General features: G+C 40.5%; 1 protein-coding gene across 8 annotated transcripts in view; it reads left to right on the top strand.

Moving 5' to 3' along the window:
* The first annotated feature begins 2,130 nt into the window (after positions 1–2,130).
* The window catches only part of LOC110537568 (dual specificity tyrosine-phosphorylation-regulated kinase 1A), a 44,871-nt gene continuing 25,848 nt past the window's right edge, over positions 2,131–21,153 (top strand). For 2 of the 8 annotated variants that reach the window (XM_021623708.3, XM_021623707.3), the window contains exon 1: positions 2,131–5,943. In XM_021623708.3, coding sequence (XP_021479383.3) covers positions 5,889–5,943 — 55 coding nt within the window. In that variant the 5' untranslated portion in view covers positions 2,131–5,888. Of the gene's footprint in view, positions 6,163–21,153 lie in introns of all 8 variants that reach the window. The other 6 variants (XM_090192452.1, XM_021623710.3, XM_021623714.3 and 3 more) reach the window with 5 other exon arrangements.

Genomic DNA, 21,153 nt, shown 5'->3' with positions numbered 1-21,153 from the left:
GAAGACACACAAAAAATCATCAGGAGTCCACTTCAAGTTACTTTCACTGATTCAACTGTCCCCAACCTTTTATCCACCCATCCTGACACCACATATGGATCAGCCAAAAGGCAAGGATCCACTCCAAAAATCTCACGCCCACTTGTCATCATTGGGACGAGGCCAAAACACTGCAGTCTTCACCGCACCTGCCATAGCAAGAAATTCATCCTCACTCTCATCAGGTTACATTTTTGAGCTATCGGAGTACGTTTTGTTTTAATTTTGTACTTCACGCCAATCTTCCTCACCACACCCCTTCCATCTACACTCATCTTCATTCCTTCTTCCTCACTGTCCATTTCCACATCTCCATGCGCTTTCCGCTCCTTCATCCGCTGTAATAGCAATAGCACTAAAGTCCACAAGCGAAGGGAAAAGGTGAGAAGAGGAGTCGCCTCGATGCGAGAAGGAGTTATACAATGAGCAAAGTGATTGTATTTTGCTGTATGTGGCTGCTATGAAAGTGAACTGTGTGTGCGGGTGGTCAGGGGTGTGTTCAATGCACTGATTATGTTGCAAAACATTTCTTAAACTGTAGCAAACAGAATGAAATGGGGAGGGACCTACCTGAATTTGTCCAGTAAACTGTCGTTGTAGTTACAAAATGGAACATTTTGCAACTTTTTGGACTAATGATTACACCACAGATAAGCTAGATGCAGATAAAAGTGTGCAATGCAGTATTGAATGTGTCACTGTCTGTCACCTTGATTACTCCAATTTGTCTTTCGCCCTGTGCACCTACGTTATAAACTTTCATTTGTAGACTAGGTTGTAGCAACCTTATGATGGGTATAGGGCAAATTCGAGTATCATGTAGTAGCCTAAATCTATTGATGTTTCTTTGAGCTGGGTGGATGGAATATGAATGACAGTCAACCAATATGCTGTAATAGAAATAAGGCCATGCTCATTAAAAAAAAGTGTCCTCCCTAATCTTGAATGGCACCAACGGCCACTGGTCTAGGGTTGAGGCCCTAACCCTAACTCTAGCTTCAAGTCCATATTTCGTCTCAACCCTCACCTAAGACTCATCCCTAACACTAACCCTAACTCACGCTTCATCTCGGCTCAACCCTAACCGTAGCCATAAGCCTAACCTTAACTTCTTGCCCACATCCCTTCTCAACCCTAACTCCAACCTCAACCATAACCCTATGGCTAGGGTTGAGTCGGGATGTGGGACATGAAGCTAGGGTTAAGTTTAGGGTCGAGGATAGAGTAAGGTTTGAGCCAGGATGTGGACATGAAGCTAGGCTTAGGTTTAGGGTTGAGGTTAGAGTCTGAATGTCTGCCTGCCTGTCTATTTGTCTGTCAGGTTAGGGTTGAGCTGGGAGTGGAGTTGAAGATAGGGTTAGGGCCTCAACCATAGACATAACCATAATCCAATTAACATTGAATGAATGTGCCCCTCCCCCACTATATGGCAGAAAGATAGGCCTTAATGTGCTTTTGAGTGACATTGGTAAAATGGTTGAGGCTAGAAACACAATTCACATATGGGATCATTCAGCAGAGGCTCCCGATGAACGCACACCTACACCTGACATTAACTTTGTCCCACAGAGAACAAGGCCTTTCTTCCATAGAAAACATTACCTACGAACCTTACATAACCATGACGCCCCTGTGGACTGCGATTGAGCTAGCTAACCGCCCTTGCACACAACCCACCGTGACCTTATAGGGATGCCCTGTGTTGAGGTTCACCTTCTTTTGGAAACAGGAAGTGGCTTAATTCATCCTCAACATGGTTCTTAATTTTCTCCCTGTAGTTACACAAAAACAGTGTTCCATCCTCTGTAATATAAAGAGGAGGGAGAGAGAGAGGGGGAGAAGAGAGGAACGAGAGAGTGATTGAGAGAGGAGATTAGAGAATAGAGAGAGTAAGAAAGAGAGAGGGGAGAGAAAGGGAGAGATGGAAAGAGGGGAATAGAGAATAAAGAGAGAGAGGGAGAGCAAGAGAGAGAGAGGAGAGAGAAAGAGAGGGGGAGAGGGTACACCCATTTTTTTAACTTTTAAATTATTATCCATTGATACTTTAAGAATGTAAATGAGAAATGCCTCATGAGCAACAATCTTATCCAGTAGTGTAGTGCACATTTTTTATTTCAGTGCAGGAACACAATTTATTTATTACTTAATTTCTCAATCAAAGTTTTGAACCGACTGTTTAGCTTAATCAATATTATTTTAAAATATGCATAAAATGCATCCCCCAACTGCAATGTCTGCCTATGCCCACACATATTGTCTAAGAAATGTTTATATTTTTTATACCCTCAAACACCATATGAGACATACCTAATTTTCAAAATAGGCCATCGTCACTGCCAATCGTGAATGATCACAGTATGAGTCATAATACCCATAAACCTAGTGGTCAAACAGGGAAATGGTTCCAATTGTTTTCCACCATTCATTTTTCCCATAAGGGATTTTTGAAACACTTAAAATAAGGGCTGTGTTTCGTGTAGGCTTACCCTGGCGTGACGTTTTGATAAAAGTGTAAATCTCTCTAGGCCAAGGTGACCTGTATTATTCCTTCTCCACCAAACATTACAATTGTCACTCTGCATTCGGGCAGGTAGCGTTCTCCTGGCATCCGCCAAACGTGGATTTGTCCGTCGGACTGCCAGATGGTAAAGCGTAATTAATCACTCCAAAGAACGTGTTTCCACTGCTCCAGAGTCCAATGGCGGCGAGCTTTACACCACTCTAGTCGATGCTTGGCATTGCGCATGGTGATCATAGGCTTGTGTATGGCTGCTCAGCCATGGAAACCCATTTCATGAAGCTCCAGACGAACAGTTATTGTGCTGACGTTGGTTCCAGAGGCAGTTTGGACCTTTATAGTGAGTGTTACAGACTATTTTTTTTACACGCTGCGCGTTTCAACACTCCGCGGTTCCGTTCTGCGAGCTTGTGTGGCCTACCACTCTGAGGCTGAGCCGTTGTTGCTCATAGACGTTTCCACTTCACAATAACAGCACTTATAGTTGACCGGGGCAGCTCTAGCAGGGCAACAATTTGACAAACTGACTTGTTAGAAAGGTGGCATCCTATGACGGTGCCACATTGAAAGTCACTGAGCTCTTCCGTAAGGCCATTCTACTGCCAATATTTGTCAATGGAGATTGCATGGCTGTGTGCTTGATTTTATACATCTGTCTGCAACGGGTGTGGTTGAAATAGCTGAATCCACTCATTTGAAGGGGTATCCACATACTTTTGTAAATATAGTGTATGTTAAATTTGGTATGGTTACATAAGACGGATGGTTACTGAAGACCAAAATGAAAATGTAAGGTATTTGGTTGGGAATATAACATGGACCTGTAGCAACCCAAAGGTTGCAAGTTCAAATCTCATCAGAGACAACTTCAGCATTTTAGTTAATTAGCTACTTTTAAAACACTTTTAGTTACTTTGCAACTACTTAGCATGTTAGCTAACCCTTCCCCTAACCCTTCCCCGAACCTAAACCCTTTAACCTAACTCCTAAACTTAACTCTAACCTTAACCCCTAGCCTAGCTAACATTAGTTATCTAGCTAACGTTATCCACCTAACTAGAATTCGTAACATATCATAAGCTACGTTTTTTAAATTCGTAACATATTGTACATTTTGCAAATTTGTAACATTTCATACAAAATGGGTGATGGACATTCACAAATTAAAACATACTATACGAAACGTAGTGGAGTGTATTCAGTGATGCCAAGGGAAGCAGTCTTCCACAAAAAAAAATAGAAAAAAGGGGAAAAAACACAGTAAATAATTTATCTTGCATTTATCTATCGTAAATTTCCTTATATTCACAAAAGGCTGAATGGACAGTGCATTCGGAAAGTATTCAGACCCCTTCCCTTTTTCCACATTTCGTTACATTAAAAATGTTCCTCATCAATCTACACACAATACCCCACAATGACGAAGTGAAAACAGGCTTTTAGACATTTTTGCAAATGTATTAAAAATAAAAAACTGAAAAACCTTACTTACATAAGTATTCAGTATTCATTGATTGGAGTCCACCTGTGGTAAATTCAATTGATTGGACATGATTTGGAAAGGCACACACCTGTCTATCTAAGGTCCCACAGTTGCCAGTGCATGTCAGAGCAAAAACCAAGGCTCCGAAACAGAATTGTGTCGAGGCACAGATCTGGCGAAGGGTGACGAAAAATGTCTGCAGCATTGAAGGTCCCCAAGAACACAGTGGCCTCCATCATTCTTAAATGTAATACGTTTGGAACCTCCATGACTCTTACTACAGCTGGCCGCCCGGCCAAACTGAACAATCGGAGGAGAAGGGCCTTGGTCAGGGTGGTGACCAAGAACCCGATGGTCACTCTGACAGAGTTCCTCTGTGGAGATTGGAGAACCTTCCAGAAGCACAACAATCTCTGCAGTGCTCAGGACCTTAGACTTAGGCGAAGGTTCTCCTTCCAACAGGACAACGACCCTAAGCACATTGCCAAGACAAAGCAGGAGTGGCTTTGGGACAAGTCTCTGAATGTCCTTGAGTGGCCCAGCCAAAGCCCGGACTTGAACCCGATCCGAGACCTGAAAATAGCAGTTCAGAAATAAAAGCTGAAAGAAATCATTCTCTGCACTATTATTCTGACATTTCACATTCTTAAAATAAAGTAGTTCTAACTGACCTAGGACAGGGAATTTTTACTAGGGTTGAATGTCAGGAATTGTGAAAAACTGAGTTTAAATGTATTTGGCTAAGGTGTATGTAAACTTCCAACTTCAACTGTAACTTTGTTACATGCAATATGTATTGTAGACTTCACAGGACAGATGTTGATCTCCGGTTTTGTAATGAAACAAATATGTGGTTGAATTTATTCTTTATTCTTCTTATTGTCCCGGCTTTAGGCCTATATATCACTGTGTCAATGCACATGAACTAACAGGATTATAGAGCAAACAATGCAATTATCACAACACAGGTTGTAATATGATTTATTTTTTTTCCCTGGCTTGGCTTTCCCTGTGATTTTGCCCACGCCACCGCTACTGACGAAACTTACATTTACTGTATCATGTTTGGATTTAAGTACAGAATAATACAAAATGCTATGAGATCAGGCTGCAGCGGTTCCCCTGTTGACTGACTCCCCATAGTGTTAGACCATAGACCGTAAAAATAAGGGTTAGACATCTAATCTAGTTTTTGTACACTCAACATTGTTGGGTAGGTAGTGAATGATGTCCCAGGTGTTGTTTCCCCCGTTCGATGGTGACCCAACCGAACACTTTCTCGCGTCAAGGAGTTTAGCCAGAGAGAATAGCGAAAGGAGTATCTCTGGTTTAGCTCCCACAATCACTCCTATGACCCGCCCCCCTTTCAAATATTTTGATTGGCAGTTTCTATGACAACTGCACGGTCTTTTTCTGCGTCATTGGTCCATACGGGAACTTCTTCGTTTGATAGACAGTCGTCATGGTAACGTTCTTATTCAGCCTCCATTTTGTTAGCCACTTTCGTTTTTCCCCCAAAAATGTACCTTCTTCCCGGAATAGTAAATCCACTGATCATAGCAATGACATGTACATTGAAACTTATGCCCAGACATAAATTGGTTAATATAATGAAAGGGGTTGGTAGATGTGCTACAACGGCGCTTACTGAGTACATTGGTTTACTGTAGTTTCTATGGTCTTCCGCCGGGCCGGTACGCTGCGCAGGTTTGGAACGCGCGCCATTTTGTGACATTTACAAAAAAAGGTTTCTTCAAGAAAACAGGGTCTTCAAGTTTTTTTCCGTATTCAAAAAAAATGCTTTGGAAGCAACGCTACTCTCGCTGAAATGGAAGTATCGACCAGCTAATGGTGTACATGCCTACATCGAAATGTTGGTTTCTCTATGGTCAGATCGAATACAGTAAGTTTCTGCTGTTGACGGTGGTGGCGAGTTGACGGAGAGGCGCTGTTGATTTGGAAACAGAATTGACATCTACTCAGAGGAGTGAGGGTTGTACGTTGGGAAATCTGGGGGGGCTCCATGGAGAATAGACTGTATTCAATAATTCGCCGTAAGGCATTGGGGATTGTAAATGAGGATATTTTTCTGGAATAGGAAGACTGACAGGCAGCGACAAAGGTAAGTTTGTACTCTCGTTCTAACTGTAGCTAACCATACTAGCCAGTTACAGTGCTAACGTTACCATTGTAATGGTCTAATGGGCTCACACACAAACTAGCTAGCTAACGTTAGCTGGTAATGACATGACCATTCAACGTTCTATAATGTTTCTTCTTTTTGGTGGGAAAACGTGCACCCACATATTGACAATACGATGACAAGCAGTAACGCGTAACATCAGGCCTAGTTAACAATATGAATCGTTAATAACATTGCTAAGTTTAACGGTAACTCGCTACTGTAACTGCTTAGGCCATGTTGGTGTGGTTGTTAGCTAACTTTCCCTTGCCACAGTTAACTTAACGTTAGCTAGCTAGAACCCTAGCCTTACTCCATTCCAGTAACGTTAGCTAGCAATCTAGCTAACCTTTATTCAATGCAGCTGGCTAACATGGATAGATATGAAAACTTAGCTAACTACCCACAGTAGCATCTTGCCTTTAATGTAATTCAGTGGAAGGCAGTGTTGCTTGCTAGCTGGACCTTTGCTGTTTTAGCAAGATAGATTAGATGAACTAGTTAGGTCATAAAGTTGTTTGGGTAAGTAACGTTAGTTTGCTAGTTACCTAGCTAACGTTAGCTACATAGATAGTAGCGTGTGAAAGCGTAGCAGGCTTAAAATACACGCGTGAAACTAGATCGCCATATATACTGGTCTTGACAACAAGAAGAAAAACTGTTGGGGGAGGTTCTCTTCTGTACTGTTCAACCAATCCAGTAAATGTGGAGGAGTTAGGATGGAGTGTTGCCTTCAAAAAGCGGAACTCGCGTCACAGGTTCTCTTTTAATGGTCCCTGAAAACCGGAACATCCGGTTGTTGGGGACTTGGCAGAGGCTACTAGCTACCTACTGCTTCTCTACTGTTTGTTAATGCATCATTCCAACTTGGTTAATGTTAGCTAGCTAACAGGGCCCGTTGTGTTGATGATCTTGTTGCTTTAGTAACATGATTGATAGGGTAAGCTGGCTACAAAGAGTAACTCCACCCCAGGCGCCTCAACAGAGGCGATACCAATCATATGTTGCCTTCCAGCTAGCAAACACCTGCTAACTTGACAAGTCATCCGTTTCCAAAGAGATGCAAGCATTGATTGATAGTCAGCTAACAGCTAGTCATAAGAATGGGGAGTTTATCTACATCAACACATTCATTCTTGATACTGTGTTATCAACTAGCTAACTAATGCTAATATGCTCACGTTGACCTAGTGTGTCTGCTGATGAAGTTCGCTAGCTAACATGTTGACCCTAGTGTAATCATGGTCATGGTTCAGTTGGGCTGATTGTTAGCCACTGACTTGGTTATTTACAAATTGAAATTGAATAAGGAATTTTGTAGCTGACACGAACAGTTTAATTTAAGTTCCAGATCACAGTACATGATACACTTGTTGACAAAAATATTAATTGACTGAAGCATCAAGTTCAGTGGGGGAAACTAAACTTATTAATTTGAGAACTCACATGAGGTAGACCGCCTCTGCTGTCATGCAAGTACCCATGACTTAGCAGGCACTAGTATGTTTTGGAATGGGTTAAATAACTGAGTTTTTGTAGAGAGCTTGAAGGCTTTTTTTAGGACAATGTAACTTGTTGTTAAAATTCCTCCTCTTCAAAAGTATTGGATAAGGCCCATATTTTACATTTACAGTCAATTGATCATTGTTATGTAGTAACACCTGCTCACCAGGAGAAGTTTTCAGTTCATAGTCACTCTCTTGGTCTCTTTTAGTACATAATATCATATCAACCTCATGGTTGAATCAGCCAGTTGCTAATTTAGGCCTACTATAACAGCTACAAGAGTCATGCACAGCAATGGCAAAGCACCTTTTCTATAGTAAAGTTTACGAATGGTATGGATAGATCTCAAATTGGCCTTAGTTTGAAGTCAGTCTGGTGGGTCAATCAGTGTTCTCTTGTGACGCTATAGGCTAAGCCTAATTGTATTGAAAGTAGGGATGCACCGATATTACATTTTTGGGCGATACCGATATCCAATATTTTCCTTGCCAAAAAAATGTATGCCGAAAACCAATATTTTAGCGCCCTTTTAAGCATTCTAGAACATTTAAATAGTTAACCAACACACACACAGACACAACGGTCTAAGGCACTACATCTCAGTGCAAGAGACGTCACTACAGTCCCTGGTTCGAATCCAGTCTGTATCGCATCCGGCCGTGATTGGGAGTCCCATAGGGCAGCGCACAATTGGCCCAGCGTCGTCTGGGTTTGGCCGGGGTAGGCTGTCATTGTAAATAAGATTTTGTTCTTAAAACTTCTTACGTGTGAAATCCCGTTAACGGGATCGATTTGACAACAGCCAGTGAAAGTGCAGGGCGCCAAATTCAAACAACAAATCTCATAATTAAAATTCCTCAAACATACAAGTATTATACACCATTTTAACTTGTTGTTAATCCCACCACAGTGTCCGATTTCAAAAAGGCTTTACGACGAAAGCATACCATGCGATTATGTTAGGTCAGCACCTAGTCACAGAAATACACAGCAATTTTTCCAACAAAAGAGAGGAGTCTCAAAGCAGAAATAGAGATAATTAATCACTAACCTTTGATGATTTTCATCACATGACACTCATGAGACTTCCTGTTACACAATACATGTATGTTTTGTTCGATAAAGTTCATATTTATAACCAAAAATCTAATTTTACATTGGCGCGTTATGTTCAGTAATGTTTTGCTTCCAAAACATCCCGTGATGTTGCAGAGAGCCACATCAATTTACAGAAATACTCATAATAAATGTTGATGAAAATACACGTGTTATACGTGGAATTAAAGATATACTTCTCCTTATTGCAACCGCTGTGTCAGATTTCAAAAAAGCTTTACGGAAAAAGCACACCGTGCAATAATCTGAGAACAGCGCCCAGAGACCAAAAACAAGACATACAGATACCCGCCATGTTGTGGAGTCAACAGAAGTCAGAAATAGCATTATAAATATTCACTTACCTTTGATGATCTTCTTCGGAATGCACTCCCAGGAATCCCAGTTCCATAATAAATGTTTGTTTTGTTTGATAAAGTCCATAATTTATGTCCAAATACCTCCTTTTTGTTCGCCCGTTTAGTTCACAAATCCAAATTCACGAGGCGCAGGCACTTAGTCCAGACGAAAAGTAAAAAAAGTTATATTACAGTTCGTAGAAACATGTCAAACGATGTATAGAATCAATCTTTAGGATGTTTTTAACATAATCTTCAGTAATCTTCAATAATGCTTCAACCGGACAATTCCTTTGTCTTTAGAAATTAAAAGGAATGCAGCTCGCTCTCACAGCCGCTCGCATGATTTGGCTCATGGCATTCTGCCAGACCTCTTAGTCAAACAGCTCTTATTCCCCCCCTTCACAGTAGAAGCCTGAAAGAAGCCTGAAACAATGTTCTAAAGACTGTTGACATCTAGTGGAAGCCTTAGGAAGTGCAATCGGACCAAATTTACACTAAATCTTGGATAGGCAAAGACTTGAAAACCTACAAACCTCAGATTTACCACTTCCTGGTTGGATTTTTTCTCTCAGGTTTTTGCCTGCCATATGAGTTCTGTTATACTCACAGGCATCATTCAAACAGTTTTAGAAACTTCAGCGTAGAGGTCGACCGATTATTATTTTACAATGCCGATACCGATTATTGGAGGACCAAAAAAGCCGATACCAATTATTCGGCAGATTTTATTTTTTATTTGTAATAATGACAATTACAACAATACTGAATGAACACTTATTTTAACTTAATACAATACAACAATAAAATCAATTTAGCCTCAAATAAATAATGAAACATGTTCAATTTGGTTTAAATAATGCAAAAACAAAGTGTTGGAGAAGAAAGTAAAAGTGCAATATGTGCAATGTAAGAAAGCTAACGTTTAAGTTCCTTGCTCAGAACATGAGAACATATGAAAGCTGGTGGTTCCTTTTAACATGAGTCTTCAATATTCCCAGGTAAGAAGTTTTAGGTTGTCATTATTATAGGAATTATAGGACTATTTCCCTCTATACCATTTGTATTTCATTAACCTTTGACTATTGGATGTTCTTATAGGCACTTTAGTATTCCCAGTGTAACAGTATAGCTTCTGTCCCTCTCCTCACTCCTCCCTGGGCTCGAACCAGGAACACAATGACAACAGCCACCCTCAAAGCAGCGTTACCCATGGAGAGCAAGGGAAACAACCACCCCAAGGCTCAGAGCGAGTGACGTTTGAAACGCTATTAGCGTGTGCTAACGAGCCAGCCATTTCACTGAGGTTACACCAGCTATTTCACTTAGGTGACACCAGCCTCATCTCGGGAGTTGAGGCTTGAAGTCATAAACAGCGCAATGCTTGACGCACAACGAAGAGCTGCTGGCAAAACGCACAAAAGTGCTGTTTGAATGAATGTTTACGCGCCTGCTTCTGCCTACCACCGCTCAGTCAGATACTTAGATACTTGTATGCTTGTATGCTCAGTCATATTATACGCAACTCAGGACATGCTAGACAATATCTAGTAATATCATCAACCATGTGTAGTTAACTAGTAATTATGATTGATTGATTGATTGTTATAAGATAAGTTTAATGCTAGCTAGCAACTTACCTTGGCTTACTGCATTCGCGTAACAGGCAGTCAGTCTCCTTGTGGAGTGCAACGGTTGTTATTGCGTTGGACTAGTTAATCTTAAGGTTGCAAGATTGGATGACCCGAGCTGACAAGGTGAAAATCTGTCGTTCTGCCCCTTAAGGAGGCAGTTAACCCACCGTTCCTAGGTCGTCTTTGAAAATAAGAATGTGTTCTTAACTTGTTGTAACTCCCATCCCGTGAACGGGATCATTGTCATCATCTGACACTAATTAGCATAACACAACGCACATAAATATTACTAGAAAATATTCCCATTCAAGAAAATCACAAGTGAAATGTATTGAAATACAGCTTAGCCTTTTGTTAATCACCCTGTCATCTCAGATTATCAAAATATGCTTTAAAGCCAAAGCAAGACAAGCATTTGTGTAAGTTTATCCATAGCATAGCATTATGTCCAGCTAGCAGCAGGTAACTTGGTCACGAAAATCAGAAAAGCAATCAAATTAAATAGTGTACCTTCGATGAGCTTCGGATGTTTTCACTCATGAGACTCCCAGTTAGATAGCAAATGTTCCCTTTTTCCCAAAATATTATTTTTTGTAGGCGTAGCTCCGTTTGTTCTTCACGTTTGACTGAGAAATCGACCGGAAATTGCGGTCACGACAACGCCGAAAAATATTCCAAATTAGCTCCATAATATCAACAGAAACATGGCAAACGTTGTTTATACTCAATCCTCAAGGTGTTTTTCAAATATCTATTCGATAATATATCCACCGGGACAATTGGTTTTTCAGTAGGAGCGATAGGAAAAATGGCTACCTCTGTATTTTACGCAAGAATCACTCTGAGAGCCATCAGGTGACCACTTGCGCAATGTAGCCGCTTACGGGTATTCTTCAACATAAAGGCGTGAAACTACGTCACAATGCTGTAGACACTTTAGGGAATACGTAGAAAAAGGAATCTGGTTGATAGCCCATTCACTGCTCAATAAGGACGCATCGGAACGCAGAGCATTCAAAACATGAGTCACTTCCGGATTGGATTTTTCTCAGGCTTTCGCCTGCAATATCAGTTATGTTGTACTCACAGACAATATTTTTACAGTTTTGGAAACTTTAGAGTGTTTTCTATCCTAAGCTGTCAATTATATGCATATTCTAGCATCTTGTCCTGACAAAATATCCCGTTTTACTTTGGGAACGATATTTCTCCAAAAATGAAAATACTGACCCCTAGTGACAACAGGTTAACTGACTTGCCTAGTTAAATAAAGATTAAATAATAATAGTCGTTTTATTCTCAACCACGATTTCATTATACATGTCAAGCAGTGAAGTCTCAGCTCTGTCTGTCCGTGGCCTCTCTTCCTCTGTGCACACTGTCACTGTGCACTGTATGTCCAGCTGTGTTACATTTCACATAAACCCTGTTTCTTCTCTACATCGAAGTAGTGGTCCTTGTACCTAGCATCGAGCATGGTGGTGACACAGTAAAGAGGCTCAGAGAGAATGCCACCGAATTGCTTGTCCACAGCCTTGAGTACTTTTGTAAGTTTTAACCCCACGGTCTGTGTCGGCAGTTTTATTGAGCAGGCGTTTCAATGCCATGATAGAGGGTATCACGTCTGCTGCAGACACAGTTGATTAGCTTATTTCTCGAGTCAGTTGTTCGAATGGCGCTAGGAGTGTGTCCATGTTTCAAACATGTTCTCAAATGCCATTGAAATGGCAGCAGCAGTATGAGAACCAGCACATTCCTGAGCATGTAATACGGCTTTCATCAGTACGAAATCCTAGTCGACCCACTGTGCTGTCAGACTCCGCATGCGCATGGGGCTGACATCGCTGGTCCAAATGTCAGCCGTGAAGCTAATAGCAGTGACGCCCATAGCAAGTAGCTCATAGATGTACGTTTCAACAATACTGTGTAACTGGTGGGGGCAAATCTGAAAAATAGTGTGTACCGGGGCTCGACCAGTCGGCGAAAGCCAACATCATCCACGACAGAGGACGGTTGATTGTCAAGGGCAATTGATTCCATTATCTTGGTGTTAATGGATTTTGCCTTTCAGTTGTCTTGCTGAAATGTTCTTACTCTTTCAAATGACTGCTCGACTTGAACTTGTTTAGTTGTTGGAAATGTGCGCTTGGTATTTTTCTGATTTTGTTCTGTGTAGCGCTGTATTTTTCGTGGCGTCATTACGTCAGCTACTTAAGTTATATAGCTAAGCACGTCAGCTTTGACATCGGTTTTGCACATCATCCGTTTTGCACATCGGCGTTAAACTAGACATTGGGCCGATGTTGGCATTTTTAGCTAATATTGTCTGATTCTGATATGCTCACCGATATATCATGCATCCCAAATTGAAAGGGGCTTCTGCTTCAGTCATGACATGGTTGATTCCTTGGAAACAGAATTACCCCAGGGACACATTCTTTATTTAGGCTACTTATAGAAAACTTCCATGCTGAGTGTACTTTACAATAAGCATTTGTGTTCTCTCTGCCTTTGACTTGACTTTAATCACAGCAGCAAACTCCTCAACAAGTGATTACACGGGCATCTGTATTTTAAGATTCCTGCCAGTAATTTCTATGCCGGTTCATATTTGTCTGTTTTTGGTTGTGTATGGGTAATAGCCAAGAGAAAAAAAGAAAGTAAAAACGGCTATTTTCAACACAAATATGTCTAATGAACATTAGGCCAATATTCAACATTCATGAGAACCGTGTCTGCACGTACACGGATGTTGATGGAAATGTTACTGCACCAACTTTGGAAGGAAACTTTTCAAACGTAGGCATAAACTGTATTTTCCCCATATCATAATCGGTTGAGATTCATTGTCTATCTCTGTGACGGAATGTCTATTTTTACAGTAGAACACGCTTTGAAAGTAACGTGGAAAGTAGCCTTGTAGTTTTTTTTAAATTTAAATTTTTACTTTTGTAGGCTTCTTGAATGGTCTTCAATGGGCAAAAACGTAGCACAATGGTTGTCAGCGCAAAAGCTTAAAATGTCCAATGCAGCTGTTTTATCTCTATAAAATAATTTCTGTGTCAACAATGAAGTACCTTACAATTAAAGGGATACTTCGGCATTTTGCCAATGCCCTTTATCTACTTCCCCACTGTCAGATGAACTTGTGGATACCATTTTATGTTTCTCGTGTACAGTATGAAGAAAGTTAGAGGACGTTTAGTGAGCCAATGCTAACTAGTGTTAGGGCAATGACTGGAAGTCTGTGGGTATCTACTAGCATGCTAGACTTCTAGTCGTGCTTACGCTAGTTAGCAATTGCGCTAGTTAGCAACTTCCTTCAAACTGCACGCAAGGACATAAAAAAATTATATTTACGAGTTCATCTGACTCTGGGGAAGTGGATTAACTTCTTGGTGACAGGGGGGCAGTATTGAGTAGCTTGGATGGGCATGTTTTATATTTTATTTCTGTGTTTTGTGTAGCGCCTGCAGGGTTGAAATATGCTACTCTCTTTGTTTACTGTTGTGCTATCATCAGATAATAGCTTCTTATGCTTTCGCCGAAAAGCCTTTTTAAAATCTGACATGTTGGCTGGATTCACAACGAGTGTAGCTTTAATTGTGATTTAATGAAAGTTAGATTTTTATATCATTTTATTAGAATTTTCCGCTGCATTTTCCCTGGCTTTTGGCCAAGTGGAACGCAAGCGTCCCCTATACCTTAAGAAGTTAAGAGGTTTTAGGTTGTAGTTAATATAGTATTTATAGGACTTTCTCTCTATACCATTTGTATTTCATATACCTTTGACTATTGGATGTTCTTATAGGCATTTTAGTATTGCCAGTGTAACAGTATAGCTTCCGTCCCTCTCCTCGCCCATACCTGGGCTCGAACCAGGAACACATCGACAACAGCCACACTCGAAGCAGCGTTACCCATCGCTCCACAAAATCCGCGGCCCTTGCAGAGCAAGGGGAATTACTACTCCAAGTCTCAGAGCGAGTGACATTTGAATCATAATTAGCGCGCACCCCGCTAACTAGCTAACATCGGTTACACCAGCAATTGGGCTAATAGGCTTGAAGTCATAAACATGGCTGTGCTTGCGAAGAGCTGCTGGCAAAACGCACAAAAGTGCTGTTTGAATGAATGCTTACGAGCCTGCTGCTGCCTACCATCGCTCAGTCAGACTGCTCTATCAAATCATAGACTTAATTTTAACATAATAACACACAGAAATACGAGCCTTAGGTCATTAATATGGTCGAATCCAGAAACTATCATCTCGAAAACAAAACGTTCCGTATTTTATCTAACGGGTGGCATCCAAAATCAAATCAAATCAAATTTATTTATATAGCCCTTCGTACATCAGCTGATATCTCAAAGTGCTGTACAGAAACCCAGCCTAACACCCCAAACAGCAAGCAATGCAGGTGTAGAAGCACGGTGGCAAGGAAAAACTCCCTAGAAAGGCCAAAACCTAGGAAGAAACCTAGAGAGAAACCAGGCTATGTGGGGTGGCCAGTCCTCTTCTGGCTGTGCCGGGTGGAGATTATAACAGAACATGGCCAAGATGTTCAAATGTTCATAAATGACCAGCATGGTCGAATAATAATAAGGCAGAACAGTTGAAACTGGAGCAGCAGCACAGTCAGGTGGACTGGGGACAGCAAGGAGTCATCATGTCAGGTATTCCTGGGGCATGGTCCTAGGGCTCAGGTCCTAGTTGAAACTCCATAAGTCTAAATATTCCTGTTACATTCCACAATCTTCAATGTTATGTCATAATTACGTACAATTCTGGCAAATTAGTTCGCAACGAGCCAGGCGGCCCAAACTGTTGCACATACCCTGACTCTGCGTGCAATGAACGCAAGAGAAGTGACACAATTTCACCTGGTTAATATTGCCTGCTAACCTGGATTTCTTTTAGCAAAATATGCAGGTTTAAAAATATATACTTCTGTGTATTGATTTTAAGAAAGGCATTGATGTTTATGGTTAGGTACAGTCGTGCAACGATTGCGCTTTTTTCGCAAATGCGCTTTTGGTAAATCATCTCCCGTTTGGCTAAGTTGGCTGTATTTGTTATCAAGAAATAGTCTTCACACAGTTCGCAACGAGCCAGGCGGCCCCAACTGCGGCATATACCCTGACTCTGTTGCAAGAGAAGTGACACAATTTCCCTAGTAAAAATAAATTAATGTTAGCAGGCAATATTATCTAAATATGCAGGTTTAAAAATATATACTTGTGTATTGATTGCATTGATGATTATGGTTAGGTACACGTTGGAGCAACGACAGTCCTTTTTCGCGAATGCGCACCCCATCGATTATATGCACCGCAGGACACTAGATAAACTAGTAATATCATCAACCATGTGTAGTTAATTAGTGATTTATGATTGATAGTTTTTTATAAGATAAGTTTAATGCTAACTGACCGTAGCTTCTTACTGCATTCGCGTAACAGGCAGACTCCTCGTGGAGTGCAATGTAAGGCAGGTGGTTAGAGCGTTGGACTTTTAACCGTAAGGTTGTAAGATTGAATCACCGAGCTGACAAGGTAAAAATCTGTCGTTCTGTCCCTGAACAAGGCAGTTAACCCACCGTTCCTAGGCCGTCATTGAAAATAAGAATGTGTTCTTAACTGACTTGCCTAGTTAAATAAAGGTGTAAACATTTTGTTAGTGTTTTTCTTATTCAGAAACATGAAATACTGTCTCATACGTTTATACTGTCAAAAATGTGAAAAATACTGTGATATATTTTGGCCATATCGCCCAGCGAAAAATGTCAGCGTGGAGTCATAAACTATAATAATAAATATGCTGTATCACTCAGCATTTTGTGACAGGGCAGGCACTTTGTTGATTCTTGATGTTCAGTTGTAGAACGTCATCTGTGTTTAGAAGTTTTCTTCCACTTTGACATTAGAGTATTTTGTGTAGATCGTTGACCAAAAATGGCAATTAAATCCATTTGAATCCTACTTTATAACAAAACAGAATGTGGAAAGTCGAGGGGTGTGAATACTTTATGGCTCTTGGTCAAAAGGCTTGAGCAATATACCACATTACTTCTTACTAGTAATATATTTCTAGTTTTATAAACATTACAAAGCATGCTCATCCATTTTTGGTGTTATGGCAAACATTTTCTTCTCTCATTCAGGTTGCATTTTAAACAAAGGTGCTTTTTTTTCATATTACATGTAGCCCTTCAGTCAGTTCTAACAATGGTAGCCTATGGTATTTTGTCCACTTCAAATAGCCTGGTGATAACACTGATAACACAGATCAATGCAAAACACTCACCAGAAAACGTTTTTGAAACAGAATAATTTCTATCATGGTGAAAATCATTCTTCTCTTTCATTGTTGCTGACTGTTAGCCAAAACTACTGGAGAATAGCAGTCAAAAAACAACCACGCCAGCTGTTGTGGTACCGGTATTTGCGTCATTCTGATTGATCAGGAGATCTAAGAGCATTTTTTTTATTTAGACTATCCGAATATCTGTAAACATGTCATATTATTTTAAAAGTGAAATAGATTTCAAATGCCCATCGCTACTAGATATAAGGGATGTGACAAATGGACAATTTAGCTTAACTTCTTCGATATAGGGGGCGCTCTTTTAATTTTTGGATGAAAAACGTTCCCGTTTTAAACAAGATATTTTGTCACGAAAAGATGCTCGACTATGCATATAATTGACAGCTTTGGAAAGATAACACTCTGACGTTTCCAAAACTGCAAAGATATTGTCTGTGAGTGCCACAGAACTGATGTTACAGAAAAAACCCAGATAAAAATACAATCGGGAAGTGCTGCATTTTTTGAAACCGCCTCATGGCAATGACACCTTATATGGCTGTGGAGGAGCTAGGAGTCAGCTTACCTTTTCCACGTTTTCCCCAAGGTGTCTGCAGCATTGTGACGTATTTGTAGGCATATCATTGTAAGATTGACCATAAGAGACTACATTTACCAGGTGGTCGCTTGGTGTCCTCCGTCGCAATTATTGCGTAATCTCCAGCGGCAGTATTTTTCCGTTTGCCTCTGATGAGAAACCGACTGCCAGGAATGATTTTTCATTGAATAGAATTGTGAAAAACACCTTGAGGATTGATTCTAAACAACGCAATGTTTCTGTCGATATTATGGAGCTAATTTGGAAAGAAGTTTGGCGTTGTAAGTGACTGCATTTTCGTTTTTTTTTTCTTAGCCAAACGTGATGAACAAAATGGAGCTATTTCTCTTACACAAATAATATTTTGGGAAAAAATGAACATTTACTATCTAACAGAGTCTCGTCATTGAAAACATCCGAAGTTCTTCAAAGGTAAATTATTTTATTTGAATGCTTTTCTTGTTTTTGTGAAAATGTTGCCTGCTGAATGCTAGGCTTAATGCTATGCTAGGCTATCAATACTCTTACACAAATGCTTGTGTAGCTTTGGTTAAAGAATATTTAGAAAATCTGAGATGACAGTGTTGTTAACAAAAGGCTAAGCTTGTGTTTCAATATATTTATTTCATTTCATTTGTGAATTTCATGAATGGGAAATGTTGAGTTATGGTAATGAGCTTGAGGCTATGATTACGCTCCTGGATACGGGATTGCTCGACGCTAGAGGTTAACATTTAAACTGCCATTTAAAAAAATCAGTTTCATACAATTCCATGTCAATTTACAATGTAGAATAATGGCCCTGTAACATATGAATGACCTTTTAAGGTTCGGGCAATGAAGTTATATCCACCGTGACCGTTCACAGACATAAAATGCAGCTATTGTAAAATGTTGATAGCAACAATTTGCAACTTTTTAGACAATAATAATTCATACAAATTTGACGCGTCTGTACCTTTTCAGACACTACAATTCTGCTCCGGCGTAGAATGTTCTGTATTGTTTCCCTAACAACAACAAACATTCCTGATTTATGTGCTGCTGTTTTTTTTAAATGGTTGGTTAGCTAAATGTTTTCTATCTAGTAAATGTCTTGGTAAATCACGGTACTTAACAAACTTTTTTTTTAGGAAAGGGCGGTCTGCAGGCAGGCTGCGCGTAGCAGTTTGAGATTATTTGATTAACAGTTCTGGTCGCCTAGTGGACGTTAGTCCTGCTTCAGAGCTGCATTCCTTTACAGACAAGTAAAATGCCCGTTCATCTCTCCAGAGAAGGTTTTGTGTCGGCATTTAAAAAGCTGTAGTGTAGCCTACCCTAACAGACAAACATGACATAGCCGAGGCGCTTTCAAGGGGCCACATTGCATAATGTCTGAAAAGGAACAACATTTATTGGATATTTCAAACTTTTTTAAGAAATCAAAAACTGAAAAATTGGGCGTGCAAAATTATTCAGCCCCCTTAAGTTAATACTTTGTAGCGCCACCTTTTGCTGCGATTACAGCTGTAAGTCGCTTGGGGTATGTCTCAGTTTTGCACATCGAGAGACTGAATTTCCCATTCCTCCTTGCAAAACAGCTCGAGCTCAGTGAGGTTGGATGGAGAGCATTTGTCAACAGCAGTTTTCAGTTCTTTCCACAGATTCTCGATTGGATTCAGGTCTGGACTTTGACTTGGCCATGGTGCTGCCACCACCATGTTTGACAGAGGGGATGGTGTGTTCAGCTGTGTTGCTTTTACGCCAAACATAACGTTTTGCATTGTTGCCAAAAAGTTCAATTTTGGTTTCATCTGACCAGGGCACCTTCTTCCACATGTTTGGTGTGTCTCCCAGGTGGCTTGTGGCAAACTTTAAACGACACTTTTTATGGATATCTTTAAGAAATGGCTTTCTTCTTGCCACTCTTCCATAAAGGCCAGATTTGTGCAATATACGACTGATTGTTGTCCTATGGACAGAGTCTCCCACCTCAGCTGTAGATCTCTGCAGTTCATCCAGAGTGATCATGGGCCTCTTGGCTGCATCTCTGATCAGTCTTCTCCTTGTATGAGCTGAAAGTTTAGAGGGACGGCCAGGTCTTGGTAGATTTGCAGTGGTCTGATACTCCTTCCATTTCAATATTATCGCTTGCACAGTGCTCCTTGGGATGTTTAAAGCTTGGGAAATCTGTTTGTATCCAAATCCGGCTTTAAACTTCTTCACAACAGTATCTCGGACCTGCCTGGTGTGTTCCTTGTTCTTCCTGATGCTCTCTGCGCTTTTGACGGACCTCTGAGACTATCACAGTGCAGGTGCATTTATACGGAGACTTGATTACACACAGGTGGATTGTATTTATCATCATTAGTCATTTAGGTCAACATTGGATCATTCAGAGATCCTCACTGAACTTCTGGAGAGAGTTTGCTGCACTGAAAGTAAAGGGGCTGAATAATTTTGCACGCCCAATTTTTCAGTTTTTGATTTGTTAAAAAAGTTTGAAATATCCAATAAATGTCGTTCCACTTCATGATTGTGTCCCACTTGTTGATTATTCACAAAAAAATACAGTTTTATATCTTTATGTTTGAAGCCTGACATGTGGCAAAAGGTCGCAAAGTTCAAGGGGGCCGAATACTTTCGCAAGGCACTGTAATCATGATATCATTCTGCCAGGTAAGCATAGGCTGCATTCCAGTTCTGTTCAAAAAATATTGCATGTTTGGTAGCGAGACCGAGCCCAAAACAGACGGTCAGAGTAGAAAGATAATACGATTGAGAAACGCCGTGAACCAATCTCCACGCACAGCTAATGCGATATATGAAGAGGATACTAAATGTATTGATTTTCATCAGAATATTATTTGCTGTCCAATTAGCATGAGATTTTTTATCTCATGAAAATGGCATTGGTGGTTTAAAGACCAATGCCTAGGGCCCTATAAAATCTGGAATCATGGAATCCAGACATTAAAACGGAATTCAACAGTATTCAAAAATGTATTGAATAGTGGGAAATCTACTAAATGTATTGAATTTATTAGAACATTTATTAATTTGCCCAAGATTACGATAAGACATTTAGAAATGCATAAGCGATTTGTATTTTCCTACCAACTTTCTGAAGAGGCAACGGCCCAGGAATGCCCCTGTCTGTATGTGTCTAGTACTATGTGTAGCCATTAGTGATGGTGCTAATGACAACAGTCTTCTGGTAGGTGGAAAGGCGTTCCCCAAAAAACTCAAAAGTCTATGCCTACCTGGAAGAATGATATCATGATTATTTTCATCAATCCAGTGGTGATTTGTTTAGCAAACTCGGGCTCCCGAGTGGCGCAGCAGTCTAAGGCACTGCATCTCAGTGCTAGAGGTGTCACTACAGACCTTGGTTCAATTCCAGGCTGTATCACAACCGGCCATGATTGGAAGTCCCATAGGGCGGCGCACAAT

The sequence above is a fragment of the Oncorhynchus mykiss genome, chromosome 12 (assembly GCF_057628025.1).
Source record: "Oncorhynchus mykiss isolate SJ-2025 chromosome 12, ASM5762802v1, whole genome shotgun sequence".
Lineage (NCBI taxonomy): Eukaryota > Metazoa > Chordata > Actinopteri > Salmoniformes > Salmonidae > Oncorhynchus > Oncorhynchus mykiss.
The sequence above is the reverse complement of the archived record's forward strand: the minus strand, read 5'-3'. Positions and strand labels throughout refer to the sequence as shown.